Genomic DNA, 15201 nt, shown 5'->3' with positions numbered 1-15201 from the left:
AGCTCCCAGATCAGGGTGCTACACATATGTCAACCAACATGTGTTGAATGCACAATGAAGTGAATTAATCCAGTGTGCAGCATCATGCACAATGCCTGTCCCACACTGCTCATTCAATCGCCAGTAGCCATTATCACCACTGTACTAATCTCCAGCCAGCCCCACGATCTAGACCCTGGGGTCACCATGTCCACTTCTCAAGTAGACAGAGGGACCCACATCTTCCTGACCTCCTGACCACCTGCTGACAGTTAAATAACCAGCTCTGCCACTTGTGGACCATGTGCTATCTTTGTTGCTATGACAACCAAGTTGCAAGGACCACCTGGTTCTGTGCTCCTAGGCTGTTAGGTTTGGATGGAGCCCAAGGGATCACCCATCTAGCTTATCTCTTCCCAGAGAGGTACAAGGCTCTCCCAGGGCTCCACAGCACCAAAGTGAAAGCCAGGGCCCTCACTTTGGAGCTCCTTGACCATTAGAGGGCCCTGGATGAAAATCCTATGCAGAGCCAGGTCATGCCTGTGGCAGGAAGCTGTGCACACACACTCTGCTTCTAGATGGTGAGAAAGAGGGGGCAAGACCCTGCCAAGTCTGGGAGGAAGGAGGAATGTCCCGGAATCCAGGGATGGGGAGAGGCCACGTGGGGGATGAGACTGGATGGGGGTCTTGGGGGGCACTATAGAGCAGTATAAAGAGTTTGAGGTTCTCAAACTGGGGTATGTGCATTCTAGAGCATGAGGAGCTGTCCCAAGAGTAGGAAATGCAGACATATCAGGTTATTCTTTCTGGAGTAGCAACTTACAGAAGATTCAGGGGTTAGGAAAAAGGTTTTGGATTTGGAGATTCTTAATACTTTTTCCACACATGTGCATGCTCTCACAAAAGTTCCAGAATCATGCTTTTCAATGTTGCACAGCTTATATCTTTTCGCAAAAGTCCAGAGAGTAGAAAGAGGAAATTTGGGAATAGCAGTAGCCTCTGCTTTCAGCCAGGCCGCCTGCCTCCATGCCAGGGTTATGGGTCTGTTCTCTTATGCTGAAAGGGCTTGGGGCAGTTTAGGCAGTAGTAGGGGGTAGGGAGGGCCAGTCATAACCATCCCTGAGGATGAAAGTGACAGATCAGAGCTGTGATATCACAAAGGACTGGAAACATGGCAGAGGGCAGGGTCTGGAAAATCCTATGCCCTTCCAGGGACTTGGCTCTACAGGGACCTTCCTGGAGTAAAAACAGATGACCTGAGTTGGGGCAAATGAGATGGCCAGGTCTAGGGTTGGAGACCATACATGGAGACCTATGTTCACACCCTCAAGAGGCTACCTCCACAGGAAAGGGGCAAACATGGAAGGAAATAGCTGTGGGAATGGGGTAGGAAAATGGGGAGGGGTGTTCAGTCCAACTCCCCACAGTGACAGGATGAGTGAGGGAGAGGCCCGCTAAACTCTCTCTGGAGAGAAGCCTAATATTGCCAAACCCTGGGTAGATTACCTTTCCTCTTTCTTGACCCTGTCTCATCCCTCATCTAGAACCACTTTGCCTCTGGGATGCTTAAAGAGAGCTAAAATCACACACACACACACACACACACACACACACACGCACGCACACACATGACACTTAACAAGGATAATCCAATTCAAAGAACTAGCATGTACCGCCAGTTTGCAAGCAATCCTAACACCATAAAAACAACAACTCTTGAGCCCTTTCTCAGCTGTTGTGCTAAGCGGTCCATCAGCCCCACCCTGGGAGGTGGGTGCTATTATTGTCCTCACTTTGGAAAGATTCATGAGCAAACCGAGGCCCAAAGAATAAAGCAACCTTTCGAGGTGCAGTCCCCTCCTTGGGACTGGTGCGCCTGCCCCGGCTGCAGTGAAGGTGGGCTGCTGACAGCTCACTTCCTTCTCTGGAGAACTGCCCCCAGCTAAGGGGAGCTTCCTGGCCAAGGGAGCCATGCCATGCCCCACACCGCACAGAGAACAGCCAACAACTAACTCACATTGGTGGAAAACTCCAGGCCCCTTGCTGAAAGGTGGGATCGGCTCTGTGGTGCTATCTGTGCTCCGGAGGCCCCTATGGGGCCAGATTAAACTGGTATCCATCCAAGACAGAGCTTCTCCTGCCTCATCCTGCTTCCCTCCCCTTCCCTTCTCCCAAAAGTACTCCCTCAGTAAATCGCTTTCCTAAGCATCCCAGGCTCTGTTTGTAGGGACTTCAACCTAAGATACCAGGTCACACAAATAGGAGGTGGTGGCACTGCACTCGCCCCAGGTGGGTGTGGTCCCAGAGCCTGAGTGCTTGACCCCTCACTCCTATCTACTGCCTCCCAGCTGAGGAGGCAAACCCCACTGGGTCTGAGCTGCTGGAGCTCAGCACACAATATGAGCAACAGCTCATCGAGAAAAGTCATGCAGATGTTGAAGTGAAAGGATATAAATGGCAAATGCAATCCTGAGCCACTAAAATCGCTGGTGTGCATTTAAAAGTACAGGACAGCAGAGGTGAGGAAGATTAGGAACCATGCCCTCCACCCAGCCTTCCCTGCCTCTAGAGCATGGAATCTTGCAAGGAAGGTCAAGCTCGACCCAGAGCCTGACCCTGACCTCTGGGCTGTCTGGAATTTCCTGCCACCCATGCATCAGTCTAGGCCCACTGAATCGCATCCTAGTTTCTCAGAGCCTAGCCTCACAGACTACCTAGTGCACTGGGCTGCTGAAAATTCATTTGCACAATGCTGTATAAAGGGACGAGATGCTATAAACCCCTAAGGCAGCAGAGCTATTAGAGGCTGGCAGTGACCTGGGACAGCAGGCACTGTCCAAGGCTTCAGAAGCCCAGGCCAGTCCTGTACCCCAACTGTCTGGCTGTAGACCTGGAGTAAGCCCTTAAAGGTTAGCCTAGAATGTTCTCCAAAGTCCCTCCTGGGTCTGACAAACTGATCCCACACCCAGAACGAGTAGTCTCTTTTATTTAGCTAAAATTTATTTTACTTAGACCCCACTCCCCACTGGAAATGTCTGTAAAGACAGAGAAGCAGGAAGTATATGCATCACTCTCAAGGAAGGGAGTGAAGAGGGAATAGCCCACAGCAGCCCACTGGAAAGCATAGCATTTCTTTAAGGTTTATTATTGTATCTGAAAAATTCATGTATATTTAACACTCTAATAATATATCTCTGTCGTAAGTTAAAAATAATACCTTTTCATCTCCATGTCTCTGAGCAAACCTGGCCTATGAGAAAGATGCACCATGTTTATTCTGCAGCTTTGCATCCCCTTGGGGTGCCTGTATGAACCTCAGTTTCAGGCAGTCAGGATGGACTCCTGGCCTGTGGGGGGTGGCAGTTCTCATTGGGTCTCTTCTATCTGGTTGGGAAAAAGGGGGTCAATTCCCTAAGGACATTTTTGGCCAGAGTCGGGAGGGAGAGCACAGATCCCACTAGGACTTTCCCTTGGAGCAAGGAGAGGACCATCCTCCTCAAAGCCTATCTTTGTAGTCTTCTTATGACAGCCAGAACAATAGCCACATCCTGGCTGGGCACAGTAGCTCATGCCTATAATCTCAGCACACTGGAGCCCAGGGCAGGAGGATCGCCTGACCTCAGGAGTTCAAGACCAGTCTGGGAAATATCGAGAAACCCCATCTCTACTAAAAAAATATAAAAATTGGTTGCATGTGGTGGTGCATGCCTGTAGTCCCAGCTACTTGGAAGGCTGAGGTGGGAGGACTGCTTGAGCCCAGGAAGTTGAGGGTGCAGTGAGCTATGATCACACCACTACACTCCAGCCTGGGTGACAGAGTGAGACTCTGTCCCCATCCCCCAACCTCCAAAAAAAGCCCATATCCTAATCCCCAGAACATGTGAGCATGTTATGTCACGTGATAAAGGGAACATTCACATTACAGATAGAATTAAGGTTGTTTATTAGCTGATCTTAAGGAGATTTTCCTGGATTATCCAGGTGAGCCCAATGTATTCACAGGGTCCTTAAACATGGCTGAGGCAGAAACAGAGTGATACAGTGTGGGAAAAGCTCCACTGACTATAGCTGGCTTTGAAGATAGAGGAAGAGGGCTGCCAGCCAAGTGATGCAGGCAACCTCTAGATGCTGGAACTAGAGCCTCCAGAAGGAACCTGGGCCCATTGACACCTTGATGTTAGCCTGTCAAGACCCATGTAGGACATCTGGCTTCCAGACAGTAAGATAAATGTGTGTTGCTCGAAGCTGTTCAGATTTGTCACAGCAGCAATGGGAAACGAATACACCTCCCTCTCTGGAAGGTCCTGGAAGGCTGATCCTGTCTCCCTCCCCTCTCTGCTGGGGTTCTAGGACACTCAGTGGTTGCGGACTAGTCAAGCAGCTTTTCTGGTCAAAGCTGTCCCCTTAATGTGAGGCATAAGGATGTCCACTAGTACTGTGGGAGAATTGGACTATTTTTGTGAGTTGCTCAAAAAAGAAAGCCAAACGTGGCTCTGAGTGGCAAGACATATTTTCTTTTCCTTTTTTTAGGAGTAGAAAGCCTGGCTCCATTTAGAGGGTCCTCATGATGATGCACGGGGGCCCAAATATTGCATCAATGTAAAAAATAGACGAGAGCTTTCTGCTTATCTGTGTCTCTCTGTCATTCCCCAGCATTTTTTTTAACCACTCCCCTACTTAAGGCAAGTAAGTTGCAAAGCTAATTTATTCCTGTTTTATTACTAAGAAGAAATGGGTGAGAGGTCATTTAAAAATGCTGGGTATGTGCAACCCCTGGAATGTTGAGAGGCCATGCAGGAATCTTTCTGCTGACTGAGGAGTGTGGGTGGACACAAAGCTGGGAGGCATGCCGCGGAGGTTAAGAGCCAGTCTGTAGCTGGACTGCTGAGCTAGAATCTCAGCTCAGTCACTGAATCAGCTTCATGGCCTCAGGCAAGTTATTAAACTTCCCTGAGCTTCAGTTTCTCTACCTGTAAAATGGGGATAATAGTACCTATCTTCAGAGCAGGTGGTGGCAAACACTTTCTATAAAGGTCCACATAGTAAATATTTCAGTTTCATAGGCCATATAGTCTCTGTTGTAATTACTCAATTCTGCTGCTGTAGCACAAAAGCAGCCAAAGACGTTGTGGTAAATGAATGTGTTCCAATAAAACTTTATTTACAAACATGGACAGTGGGCCAGATTTGACCGATGAGCTGTAGTTTGCTAACTGTTATTGCAGAGTTATTGTGAGGATGAAATGAATTCATGAATCTGTGGGCACAAAGGGAGAGCTTAAAAGTGTCCTCCTTTGATGTTGAAGCAGAAGCATTGGATGAGAGCAGAAGAAGAGACTGTGATAAGATGAGAGAGAGGAAAGCAGCCCTCCAGAAAGAGGTGCCTGCTGGCACAGCACTGACGCAGGCAAGCAAGGTTCCCGCCTCCTCTGATAAATTCACCTGCAATGGGGAAGCTCTGTGGGCCCAGTGACCCTAAATGAATTGCTCATAACCTCCCAGCTTTGCTTACTGTCTCAAAGTTTGGATTTTAGAGAGCCCTTTGTTATTATTTTAAGATATGCATTAACAGATAGGGAGTTCCATGGCTTCTTTCCCTGAAATTTCCTAATTTTATTATTCAGTGTTTTATTATTTTTGTCTTTTCTCTATTCTAGTGTCTCTCAGGTTTCGAACATAATACCAATGACTGATTTTTCAGCCCTCAAGAGAGCCCAATAGTCTGTATATGGTGACCATCACACAATTGGGATGGCCCAGTGCCCTCTCCAGAGGAAGACAACAAAGCAGGGGCAGAGTCCAACCCCAGGTCCACTTGATTCAAAAGCCCCTGTTATGCTTGGTGCGGTGGCACATGCCTGTAATCCCAGCACTCTGGGAGGTCAAGGCAGACAGATCACCTAAGGTCAGAAGTTAGAGACCAGCCTGGCCAACATGGTAAAACCCTATCTGTACAAAAAATACAAAAATTAGCCAGGCGTGGTGGTGGGTGCCTATAATCTCAGCTACTCAGGAGGCTGAGGCAAGAGAATCACTTGAACCTGGGACGTGGAGGTTGCAGTGAGCTGACATCATGCCACTGCACTCCAGCCTGGGCAACAGAGTGAGACACACACGCAAAAAGCCCCTGTTCTGAGTTTCTGTCTGGGATGATGAAAATGTTCTGGTGATCAATAATGTGACGGTTGTACAACACTGTGAATGTACTTAATGCCACTGAATTGAACACTTAAAAATGGTTAAAATGGTAAATTTTATGTCACATATATTTTACGACAATAAAAAAACAAAGGGTCACAACTAGAACAGCATTCCCTATGCTGATTTCTGACAAAAAAAGAAAAAAGAATGCTGGTGATTTCTGTAAAAGTGGGGCACAAGGTTTCTGATGGTAGGGGGCAGGGGGCTGTGGATGGAAGGGACTTTTGGGGTATCTGATAAAGTTCTCTGACCTGTGTGCTGTTTCCCTTATGATTCATTAGGACATTCATTGATTTCTATGGTTTTTGAATCTTTGTTTTATTTTACAAGAAAAGATTTTCTTTAAAAGTTCCTGTTCTTTCCACAAAAGTATTTGGTCTCTAGAGCACCTGGGTTGAACAGGGGCAATTGCCCCTCCATGTCAATTCCAGACATAAGGGTCTGTGGATGCCCCATCGTTGAAATAATGTACCACCAATTCCTCTGAAAAATGGAAATATGAATACAGGGCAGTAGGCCTCTTTGGGGAAGGTGCATGAAGCAACTGAAATGTCCAGCAAGGGAAATCTGACGCCTGGAGCTCTCCCTAGGCATGCCCAGGACTTGGTCTTTGTGCAGAGCGGCTTCCCAGCCCCACCTGGAAACAGCTAAAGTTTAGCCACCCACTGTTCAGAACAGGCTTCGAATGAGCTTAAAGGTCCTCTCGACTTCATCACACGTAAATGATTCTATTTCCTGACTTTCTTGATACAAACTTTGATACACATCTGCTAAATCAGCCTTATTAATTTCATTATTCAGTTCCTCTGTGTTCTTGCCTTGTTTTGCCTGGGTGAACTGTCCAAGAATGAGAGAGAGAGATGTTATGCCTCCCAATGCTATTGTGTTTCTGTCAATTTCCCTCTCTATTTTTAACAGGCTTTTCTTTCTTTATTTCAGTGAGATGTAATTTAAAGCAATAATAGTCCACGAGTGTGTTATTCTCAAGGTGGATTGAAGCCTTATCTATAGAAAAGGACTCTCCTTAATCCTGTTTGACACCTGTACCTTGAACACGCTTTGTTCTGATATGAATACTGAGATTCTTGCTGTAGTTTGATTTGCTTAGTAGACTTTTGCTCAACCATTTACCTTCAACCTTTTGGTGCTACTTTGTTTGTATGATGTAAATAGCTAGAGTTCGTTTTTTGAAACACAATCTGAAAGTCTTTTCCTTTGGATAATGAGTTTGGCCTATTTGAGTTTCTGGTCAGAATCATTATATGCGGTCTGCAATGATCTGCTTTGTGCTTTCTGGTTTTCATGTTTGCTTTCTGTTTCAAAACAGGGATGAGATTTCCTTTGTTTTATCTTTGTGTTTCTGCGGCTTCAGGTTCTGTTGGCATTATGGTATATTTACCACTGAGTTATTCAAAGCATTCTTTAGCTTATGTTTCTCCAATTATGAAACTCATGAGCAAAATTGTCTCTTTTGAGTCCCTTGCCTAGTTAAGGCCAGAAGTTAAGCACTCTTTTTTAAAAAAATTCAACTCTTCTTGGGCCTGTGAAGGTAATTTGGATTTTTATATCTCATTTGTGCCTATTGTCATATCTATTTTCACATTATGTATAAAATTATGTGTAATTTTTGCATCTATATACACTTCTATAACAATCATTTAGACTTCGCTTCCCTTCCATGGTTTCCAACGATCCCTGCTAAGCCGTTTCCATCATGACCTCAGATGTAAAGTATGCCATTGCTCTTGGCTAGCTGACATTGGACTTCAGGATTAACTTCAAGAAGGGCACCTGGCTGGAACATCGTGTGAGCCCCATGCAGTGAAGAATGTCTCCCAGTTGCTCCACTGTCTCTAGGATTTAATGCTTCAGAGGAGCTGGAGGGTGGCCTGGTTTTTGCATCTCTATGGGAAGTTTGTTTTTTTCCTGGCCTAGATATTTGTAAGATTTTCTCCATTAAGTATGTCAAAATTTTGGCAAAACCTGTCTAAGTATGACTCTCTTTTTACCAGTTCTGCTAGAATGCAGAAGCTGGCCAGTTTACTCATATAGTGTGTACATTTCCATATGAAATTAATTTTGTAGTTCAAAAATCGTAGAATAATGGTAATTTTGTTTGGCCCAATCTGCAATACTAGGTCTGTCTTGAGCCCACTTAAGTTTGTTTCCTATTAAAAAAAAACAAAAAACAAAACAAAAAACAAAAAAACTTCTCATTTGAAAACAGAAAAATTGTGGAGACTGTATACAGGGTTCCCATACAACCCCTCACCCAGTTTCCCTGTTATTAATGTTTTATGTTAGTATTTTGTGCATTTGTCCACAATGAATGAATGTTGATGTTATTATTAGTGAAAACCCATTCTTTAATCAGATTTCCTTAGTCTTTTTCTCAAACATCCCTTTTCTATTCCTGGATCCCATCTAGAATATACCACATTATATTTTTTTTCTTGAGACAGAGTCTCATTCTGTCGCCAGGCTGGAGTGCAGTGGTGGAATCTCCAGCTCACCGCAACCTCCACCTCCTGGATTCAAGTGATTCTTGTGCCTCAGCCTCTGAGTAGCTGGGATTACAGACATGTACCACCATATCCAGCTAATTTTTGTATTTTTAGTAGAGATGGGGTTCTATCATGTTGGCAAGGATGGTCTCGATCTCCTGACCTCATGATCTGCCCACGTTGGCCTCCCAAAGTGCTGGGATTACAGGTGTGAGCCACCATGCCCAGTCACCACATTATATTTAGTTGCCATGCCTCCTTCATCTCCTTTTGGCTCAGGCTTTCTCTATATTTGATGAACTAGACAGTCTGGGGAGTATTGGTCAAGTATTTTGTAGGATGGCAAAATGTGCCTATAATTTGTCTGATGTTTTTCTCATGGTTAGACTGGGGGGATTTGAGGAAGAAGACCACAGAGGTAAAGTTATTTCCATCATATGTCAAGGGAGCTTTCAAAGTGACTTATCACTGCTGCTGTTGACCCTGATTGCCTGGCTCACGGAAGGTTTGTCAGGTTTTTCCACTGTCAAGTTATTATTTTCCCCTCGCTCTTTTCCTACTGTGCCAGTTGGAAGGAAGTAACTTAAGAAGTGTGTAGTTATGACCTACCTCTTTGGAGTGTGAAGTTTCTCTGTAAGTTATTTTGAATTCTTCTGTGTAGGAGATTTGACTATGCTTTACCATTTATTAGTCAATCATTCTTATAAGAATAAACTTGTGGAGATTTATTTTATACTTTGGGCTATATTCTAATACTATTTTAGTTTTTGTGTTCAAATTGTTCCAGCTTTGGCGACTGGGAGCTCTTTCAATTGGTTACCGTACTCTCTTGTCATAGCCCCACCAGTGTGTGTGTTATTGTTCTGGGTACTTCCTTACCTTCTGGTATTACAAAATACTCCAGAATCATTTTGTCTATTTCCTGCTTCATAGAACCAGCCATTTATCTAAGGAGCCCTGGTTCCTTTTACTGGAGAATGGTGATAGAAACCAAAATCTGGGTGTTAGGTGTGCTCACTGCTACTGTTTTGGATTTTGGTTCTGTTTCTTTTGTCCTTGTTTTCCCTTAGGAAAACTCCCTTCTCCAGTATCCACAACTGTTACCCTTTCTCTCACTGGATTGATCTCTTTTGGCCATTTCCTCTGAATTCTGTGAAAGTGTTTCAAGTTTTCCCTCTACCTTATTGATTTTTATTTTTCTTGGCCTTAACTCTGCTCTCTTCTACCTCCAAAGCAGATTCCAGTTCTGCTATTTGATATCTGGTTTTCTTCCTTGTCCTCTGTATCTCCATCTCCATCTTATCCCACAATAAAGCAGAAACTTGCTTTTCTTCTGAGCTTTCCAAAAGTAACTACCTTCCCATTGTTCCTGAGTATTATGTCCTTCTATCCTCTGTTGCATTTTGTCCAGACTTGGTATTTCATTCACATACACTCAACAAATTGTTGAACAGATTAGGTTGGGTTTTATGTGATGGGAAACAGAAGAGTGACCAAGACAGACAGAAATTTCTGCTTCCTGGAGCTTACATTCTAATGGGAAGAGACAGATGATAAAACACTGGGTAAAATGAATAGAAGACCATATACTGTTAGAGATTGAATTGTGTCTCCTTGAAAAATACATTGAAGTCATAACCCCTAGTACCTCAGAATGTGACCTTATTTGAGAGCAGAGTCACTGCAGATGTAGCTCCTTAGGACAAGGTTATGCTAGAATAGGGGAGGCTCTTTATCTAACATGACCAGTGTCCTAAAAAGACAATATGAAGAAAAGAGTGGAAACACCACATGTGGCAGAGAATGGTGCTATGCAGTGGTGAGCCACGGACTGCCAAGGATTACTGGTGACACCAGCAGCCAAGAGAAAGGCATGGAAGAGTCCAAAGCCTTCAAGAGAGCATGTTCTGTTGTTATAAACCTAGTTTGTGGTGCTTTGTTGCAGCAGTCCCAGGAAATGAAAATAGATATCAATCAGTGAAATGGAGGAGAAAATTAGCAGAAAGGGGCAAGTGGGAGTTGGAGAGACAGGGATTTCCATTTTTAAATAAAGTGTTCAGGGAAAGCCTCTGGGAGAAGGGGATGACTGGGCAAAGACTGAAAGAGGCACAAGAAGGAGTTGTGCAGGTGTCTGGGCAACAGGAACCTTTGCCAACAGGTAAAGATTCTGTCATTGGTGCTGCTCTCCCAGCTTATGAGATGCTGGAATCCTTTCTCAGAAGCACATGCAGGGCAGAGGAGAAAGCTGGGCTATGACATTGCCCAGACTGTGGTTTGAATCCCAACCCACCATTTTTCAGCTGGGTGTCTTGAGGTAGTTGTTAATCTCTTTGAGACTCAACTCCACATCTGTGAAACAGGGATACAAAAATTCCCTCCATCTGAGGGCTTTGGGGAGGATGAAATGAACAAATAAAGGCGAAGGGCTCTGCACAGGGCCTGGCCCGTGGTCAATGCACTGGAGAGGTGGCTATTTTGGCTGTTATTCTCATTATGGTGACTGTCACTGCTACTTCTGTTGGCTGATGGGCAGAGAGCCCAGTTCCATCCCCAGTTTCTTGCTGACTTTCAACTAGTATCTCTGCTCTGTACACAAAGGTTCTTTATACATTAAAGCCCATAGATGCTGGGCCTCTGGAGCTCAGGGAGCTATTTCAAGTGCCCACCATGGGGAGATGCCTCTGCGTGTGGCAAAGAATGTCAGTGCAGCTCTTGGCCCTCCCCTCCTCTCCCAACCCTGCCCCAGATGCTTCCTGCAGAGCAGCCACCCCATCCCTGAATCCTCCAGGCCCTACACAGCCTGTGACACTGCAGAGGGGAGAGCTGGCTTCAGCTACCTGAGCTGTCAAGCAGGCCCTTCCCTGACTACTGTGACCTCATCTGCAGAGGCTCCCAGGGCTGAAATGTGACCCACAGGCTCTGTGTCTGCTCTGGAGGAGGTGATAGACGACAGATATGTTGCTTCCCTTGCTCCCCTTCTCTGGGCTTTGGGCTCCCCATCTGTGAAATGGAGGACTTAGAAGGCAACTGCTCTAAGCTGCTACCTGCTCTGACTGGTGTAACCTGGGACCCACACAAGACAGAAGGGACACATCGGCAGTTGGCATCTGGGGTCTCCATGCCAATGATTTTAAGTTAAGGTATGAAGGAACAGAGGAGACAGAAAGGAATTTGATAGCTCTGACTACACTGGCATCTGCTTACAAACCTCCAGGAAGTCTCCAGGATAAAAGAGCAAACTTCTAAGCTTGGCATTCAAGGCTCCTGGGAACTGACTTCTGTTTCAGCCTTCCTTCTACCCCACTCCAGGTACTTCTGCCTCTGTGGAATTCCTGCTGATCTCAAGCCATGATGAGCATGCCTACCCTTCCCTCTGATCTTCCCTCCTACCCTGCAGGGCTTCTGCAGGAGGGGATCCCTCTCTTCCTCCACCACCAAATGTTGTCTCCTTTTGGAGCCTTGTCTGAACCCTCTCCCCAGGTGGGATGAGTCACTTCCTCCCTTTGTTCCTAGGCCCCTTTGTTCTTGTTTCCCCTGAGAGGTCTCTGTCTTCCTCACCACGCTGGGAGCAACCTGAGGACAAGGTCAAGGCTGATGATGTCTATGAGCCCAGGAGAGTGTCTGGTGCATAAAAGCTGTTTGAGAGAGTTTGCAGAATGAGTGGACAAATGAAAGTTAGAGACTGACTTACAACTGGGGAAACTTTAGCTGACCCTTTCTGTTCCTAAAGTAAATGTCACCAGATAGGAGTCAAGAGCCTGGGCTTTCAGTTGCAACAACAAGACTTCTTTGCTGTGGGCTTTCTCCAAGACAGTTCCTCTCTCTGAGCCTCTTCAAAACAGACACGATAATCATTTGTGCCCTGCTTGCCCCTGAAGCTGTGTTGAGAGATACAAAATCATCAGGAAAGTACTCAGTGGCTGTGCACCTGCAGCCAGTGCCTATGGCCAGTGTTGGACAGCAAGGAAGGGAAAATCAAGGGAAGCCAACTCTTAAGAGCTTCTCCTGTCTGGGATGCCAAGGTGGAAATGAACTTGAGACCCACACCAAACTTGAGATTCTTTCATAGTCAGGTAATTTGGGCACCCAGGGCATTGTGATCAGTCTGCCATTCACCCTGTGGCTAGCCACGCCTACCTTCAGCTTTTTGACACTGGTACAGGGATCATTGGAGAAGCTCTCGGTATCTGAAATCTCAATGTCCTCGCCATACAGAACCCCAGTCAGGTCGTTCCGCACCTGTAAGCAAAGAGAAAGCAGAGGGTGGGTGTGCTGGGGACCACAGGAAGGGTCAGTTCAGAGGGGTCATCCTGGGGAAGTCGATTGGGAGAAGCGATTTTCTCTACTCCACCAACAACACAAAGTGAGTGGTTTTGTTTTACATTATTAACTAGAGGGCCCCATGAAAACTTGAGGATCCCCCAGTCCCACCCTGCAACTGACACATGGACACAAGGAGGCCAGGCAGGGAAGGGACTTTCTAAGATTGCTCAGGGAGTTCCTGCAAGAGTCAAGACTAGCACCAGGTGTTTCTCTACCACATGGCACTGTCTCCAAATCAGGCTATTCAATTAGTCTTTGTTAATATTTTGCATTATTTATTTGCAACATTATTTCACTTTTATGGTGAGGAAATAGCTAAGACATTCAAAGACAATACAGAGTAGTGGAAAGAGGAAAGAAGTATGGAAACTGGCTGTGCTGCTAAACGTAACTATGTGTCTACTGACACACAGAATGAGGAGTATCTATGGATGTGAAAAGAAAAGGGTTGCAAACTCCAGTGTTGCCAGGACCAGCCAGTGTGTGAAACCAGCCTGTGTGGAAGGATTATGGAATGGTAGGGCTGGGTGTGGCTCGCACCTGCAATCGCAGTACTTTGGGAGGCCAAGACTGGAGGATAACTTGGACTCAGGAGTTCAAGACTGCAGTGAGCCATGATCATGTCACCGCACTCCAGCCTGGGTGACAGAACAAGGTCTTGTCTCAACAGAGTAAAACAAAACAAAAGACAGAAACGGTTTGTTGCTGAGTTAGCATGTGGGTCAAGGATTACCAGACCTTCTGAATTTGGGGGAAGAAATCAGAAATTTAGACTTTTAAAATATAAAATTCCCTAATTTTTAAGTGTTAATACTATTTTGAATTTAAAAAAAAGTAAGGATCAAGCCAAATAAACTTAAAGTCTGTATCTGGCCTGTGGCCATGGCTGTTTACCCTCTGACATATAGTGATGGAAACTGGACTTTTGTGTTTTAGTAGCAAGAACTAGGTTGGGTTCAGGGGATCCAGCTTCCAGGTCCTGCTCTATCACTGACTTGCTTGTGACCTCAACCTCTCAAGCGATCCTCCCCTTCTCCGGGCTTCAGTTTCTTTCTCTTTAGAAGATGATTAAAGAACCTCTTGTTCATACCCACTAGCATGGCTATTACCAAAAAAGCAAAACCACAAGTGTTGGTGACGATGTGGAGAAACTGGAACCTTTGTGCATTGCTGGCGGGAACGTAAAATGTTGCCGCTGCTATGGAAAACAGTATGGCAGCCCCTCAAAAAACAAATAAATATAGAATTACCACATGATCCAGCAATTCCACTTCTGGGCATGTACCCAAAAGAATTGAAAGCAGGGACTTAAGAGACGTTTTTAAACCCATGTTCATAAGAGCATTTGTTCACTGTAGCTAAAACGTAGAAGGAACCTGAACATTCATTGCTGGATGAATGGATAAACAAATTGTGGTGTATATAGACAGTGAAATATTATTCAGCCTTCAAAAAAGAATAAAATTCTGACACATGCTACAACATGGATGAACCTTGAAGAATCACGTTATGTGAAATAAGACAGAAAAGGACAAATGTCATATGATTCTATTCATGTGAGATACTCAGGTTAGTCAAATTTATAGAGACAGAAAGTAGCATGGTGGTTACCAGGAGCTGAGGGGAGGAGGGGATGGGCAGTGATGTCTAATGGGCACAGAGTTTCAGTGTAAAATGATGAAGAGTCCTGCAGATGCAGTGGCGATGGCTGCACAAACATGTGAATGTACTTACTGCTGCTGAACTATACACTTAATAATTGCCAAAATGGTAAATTATGTATATTGTGCCACAGTAAAAAAGAACTTCTTACTTCAACACTTGGTGGATCCTTATAATGTATATATCAGAGCATTTTGGATAATCTGGCCCTAAATGCCACAGGATGGTCACCGCCAAGGAAGGGAGACAAAAGAGGCTGTGATGGGAGCTGCCATCTTTTACTTCTCCAAGACAAACATGAAGCAAATAGAGCAAATGTGAACATGTAATCATTCTGGCTAGCAAGTCCATGGGTGTTTACTTTATTCTGAAAGCTTGAAATGCCTTGTGATCAATGTTTTGTAAAAAGAAAGATTCTGTCACAGGGTGAACCTTGTCTATCCTTTGTTTCTACCTTAATTTGATGGAAGATTGGGAACTAGTCAATGGGGGAAAACAGTTAACTTTGCCATTAGAGTTTATTTCTGCCGTC

The 15201-nt window shown here is 45.1% G+C and overlaps 1 protein-coding gene across 1 annotated transcript in view; it reads right to left on the bottom strand.

Moving 5' to 3' along the window:
* GABBR2 (gamma-aminobutyric acid type B receptor subunit 2) overlaps nucleotides 1-15201 on the bottom strand; it is a 425235-nt gene that overhangs the window by 206782 nt on the left and 203252 nt on the right. The window contains exon 4 of the mRNA XM_012475766.3: nucleotides 12822-12923. Within this exon, the coding sequence (XP_012331189.2) occupies nucleotides 12822-12923 (102 nt within the window). The remainder of the gene's footprint in view (nucleotides 1-12821; nucleotides 12924-15201) is intronic.

This window comes from Aotus nancymaae, unplaced genomic scaffold (genome assembly GCF_030222135.1).
Source record: "Aotus nancymaae isolate 86718 unplaced genomic scaffold, 86718_ANA_hifiasm-v0.15.2.pri h1tg000003l, whole genome shotgun sequence".
Taxonomy (NCBI): domain Eukaryota; kingdom Metazoa; phylum Chordata; class Mammalia; order Primates; family Aotidae; genus Aotus; species Aotus nancymaae.
The sequence above is the reverse complement of the archived record's forward strand: the minus strand, read 5'-3'. Positions and strand labels throughout refer to the sequence as shown.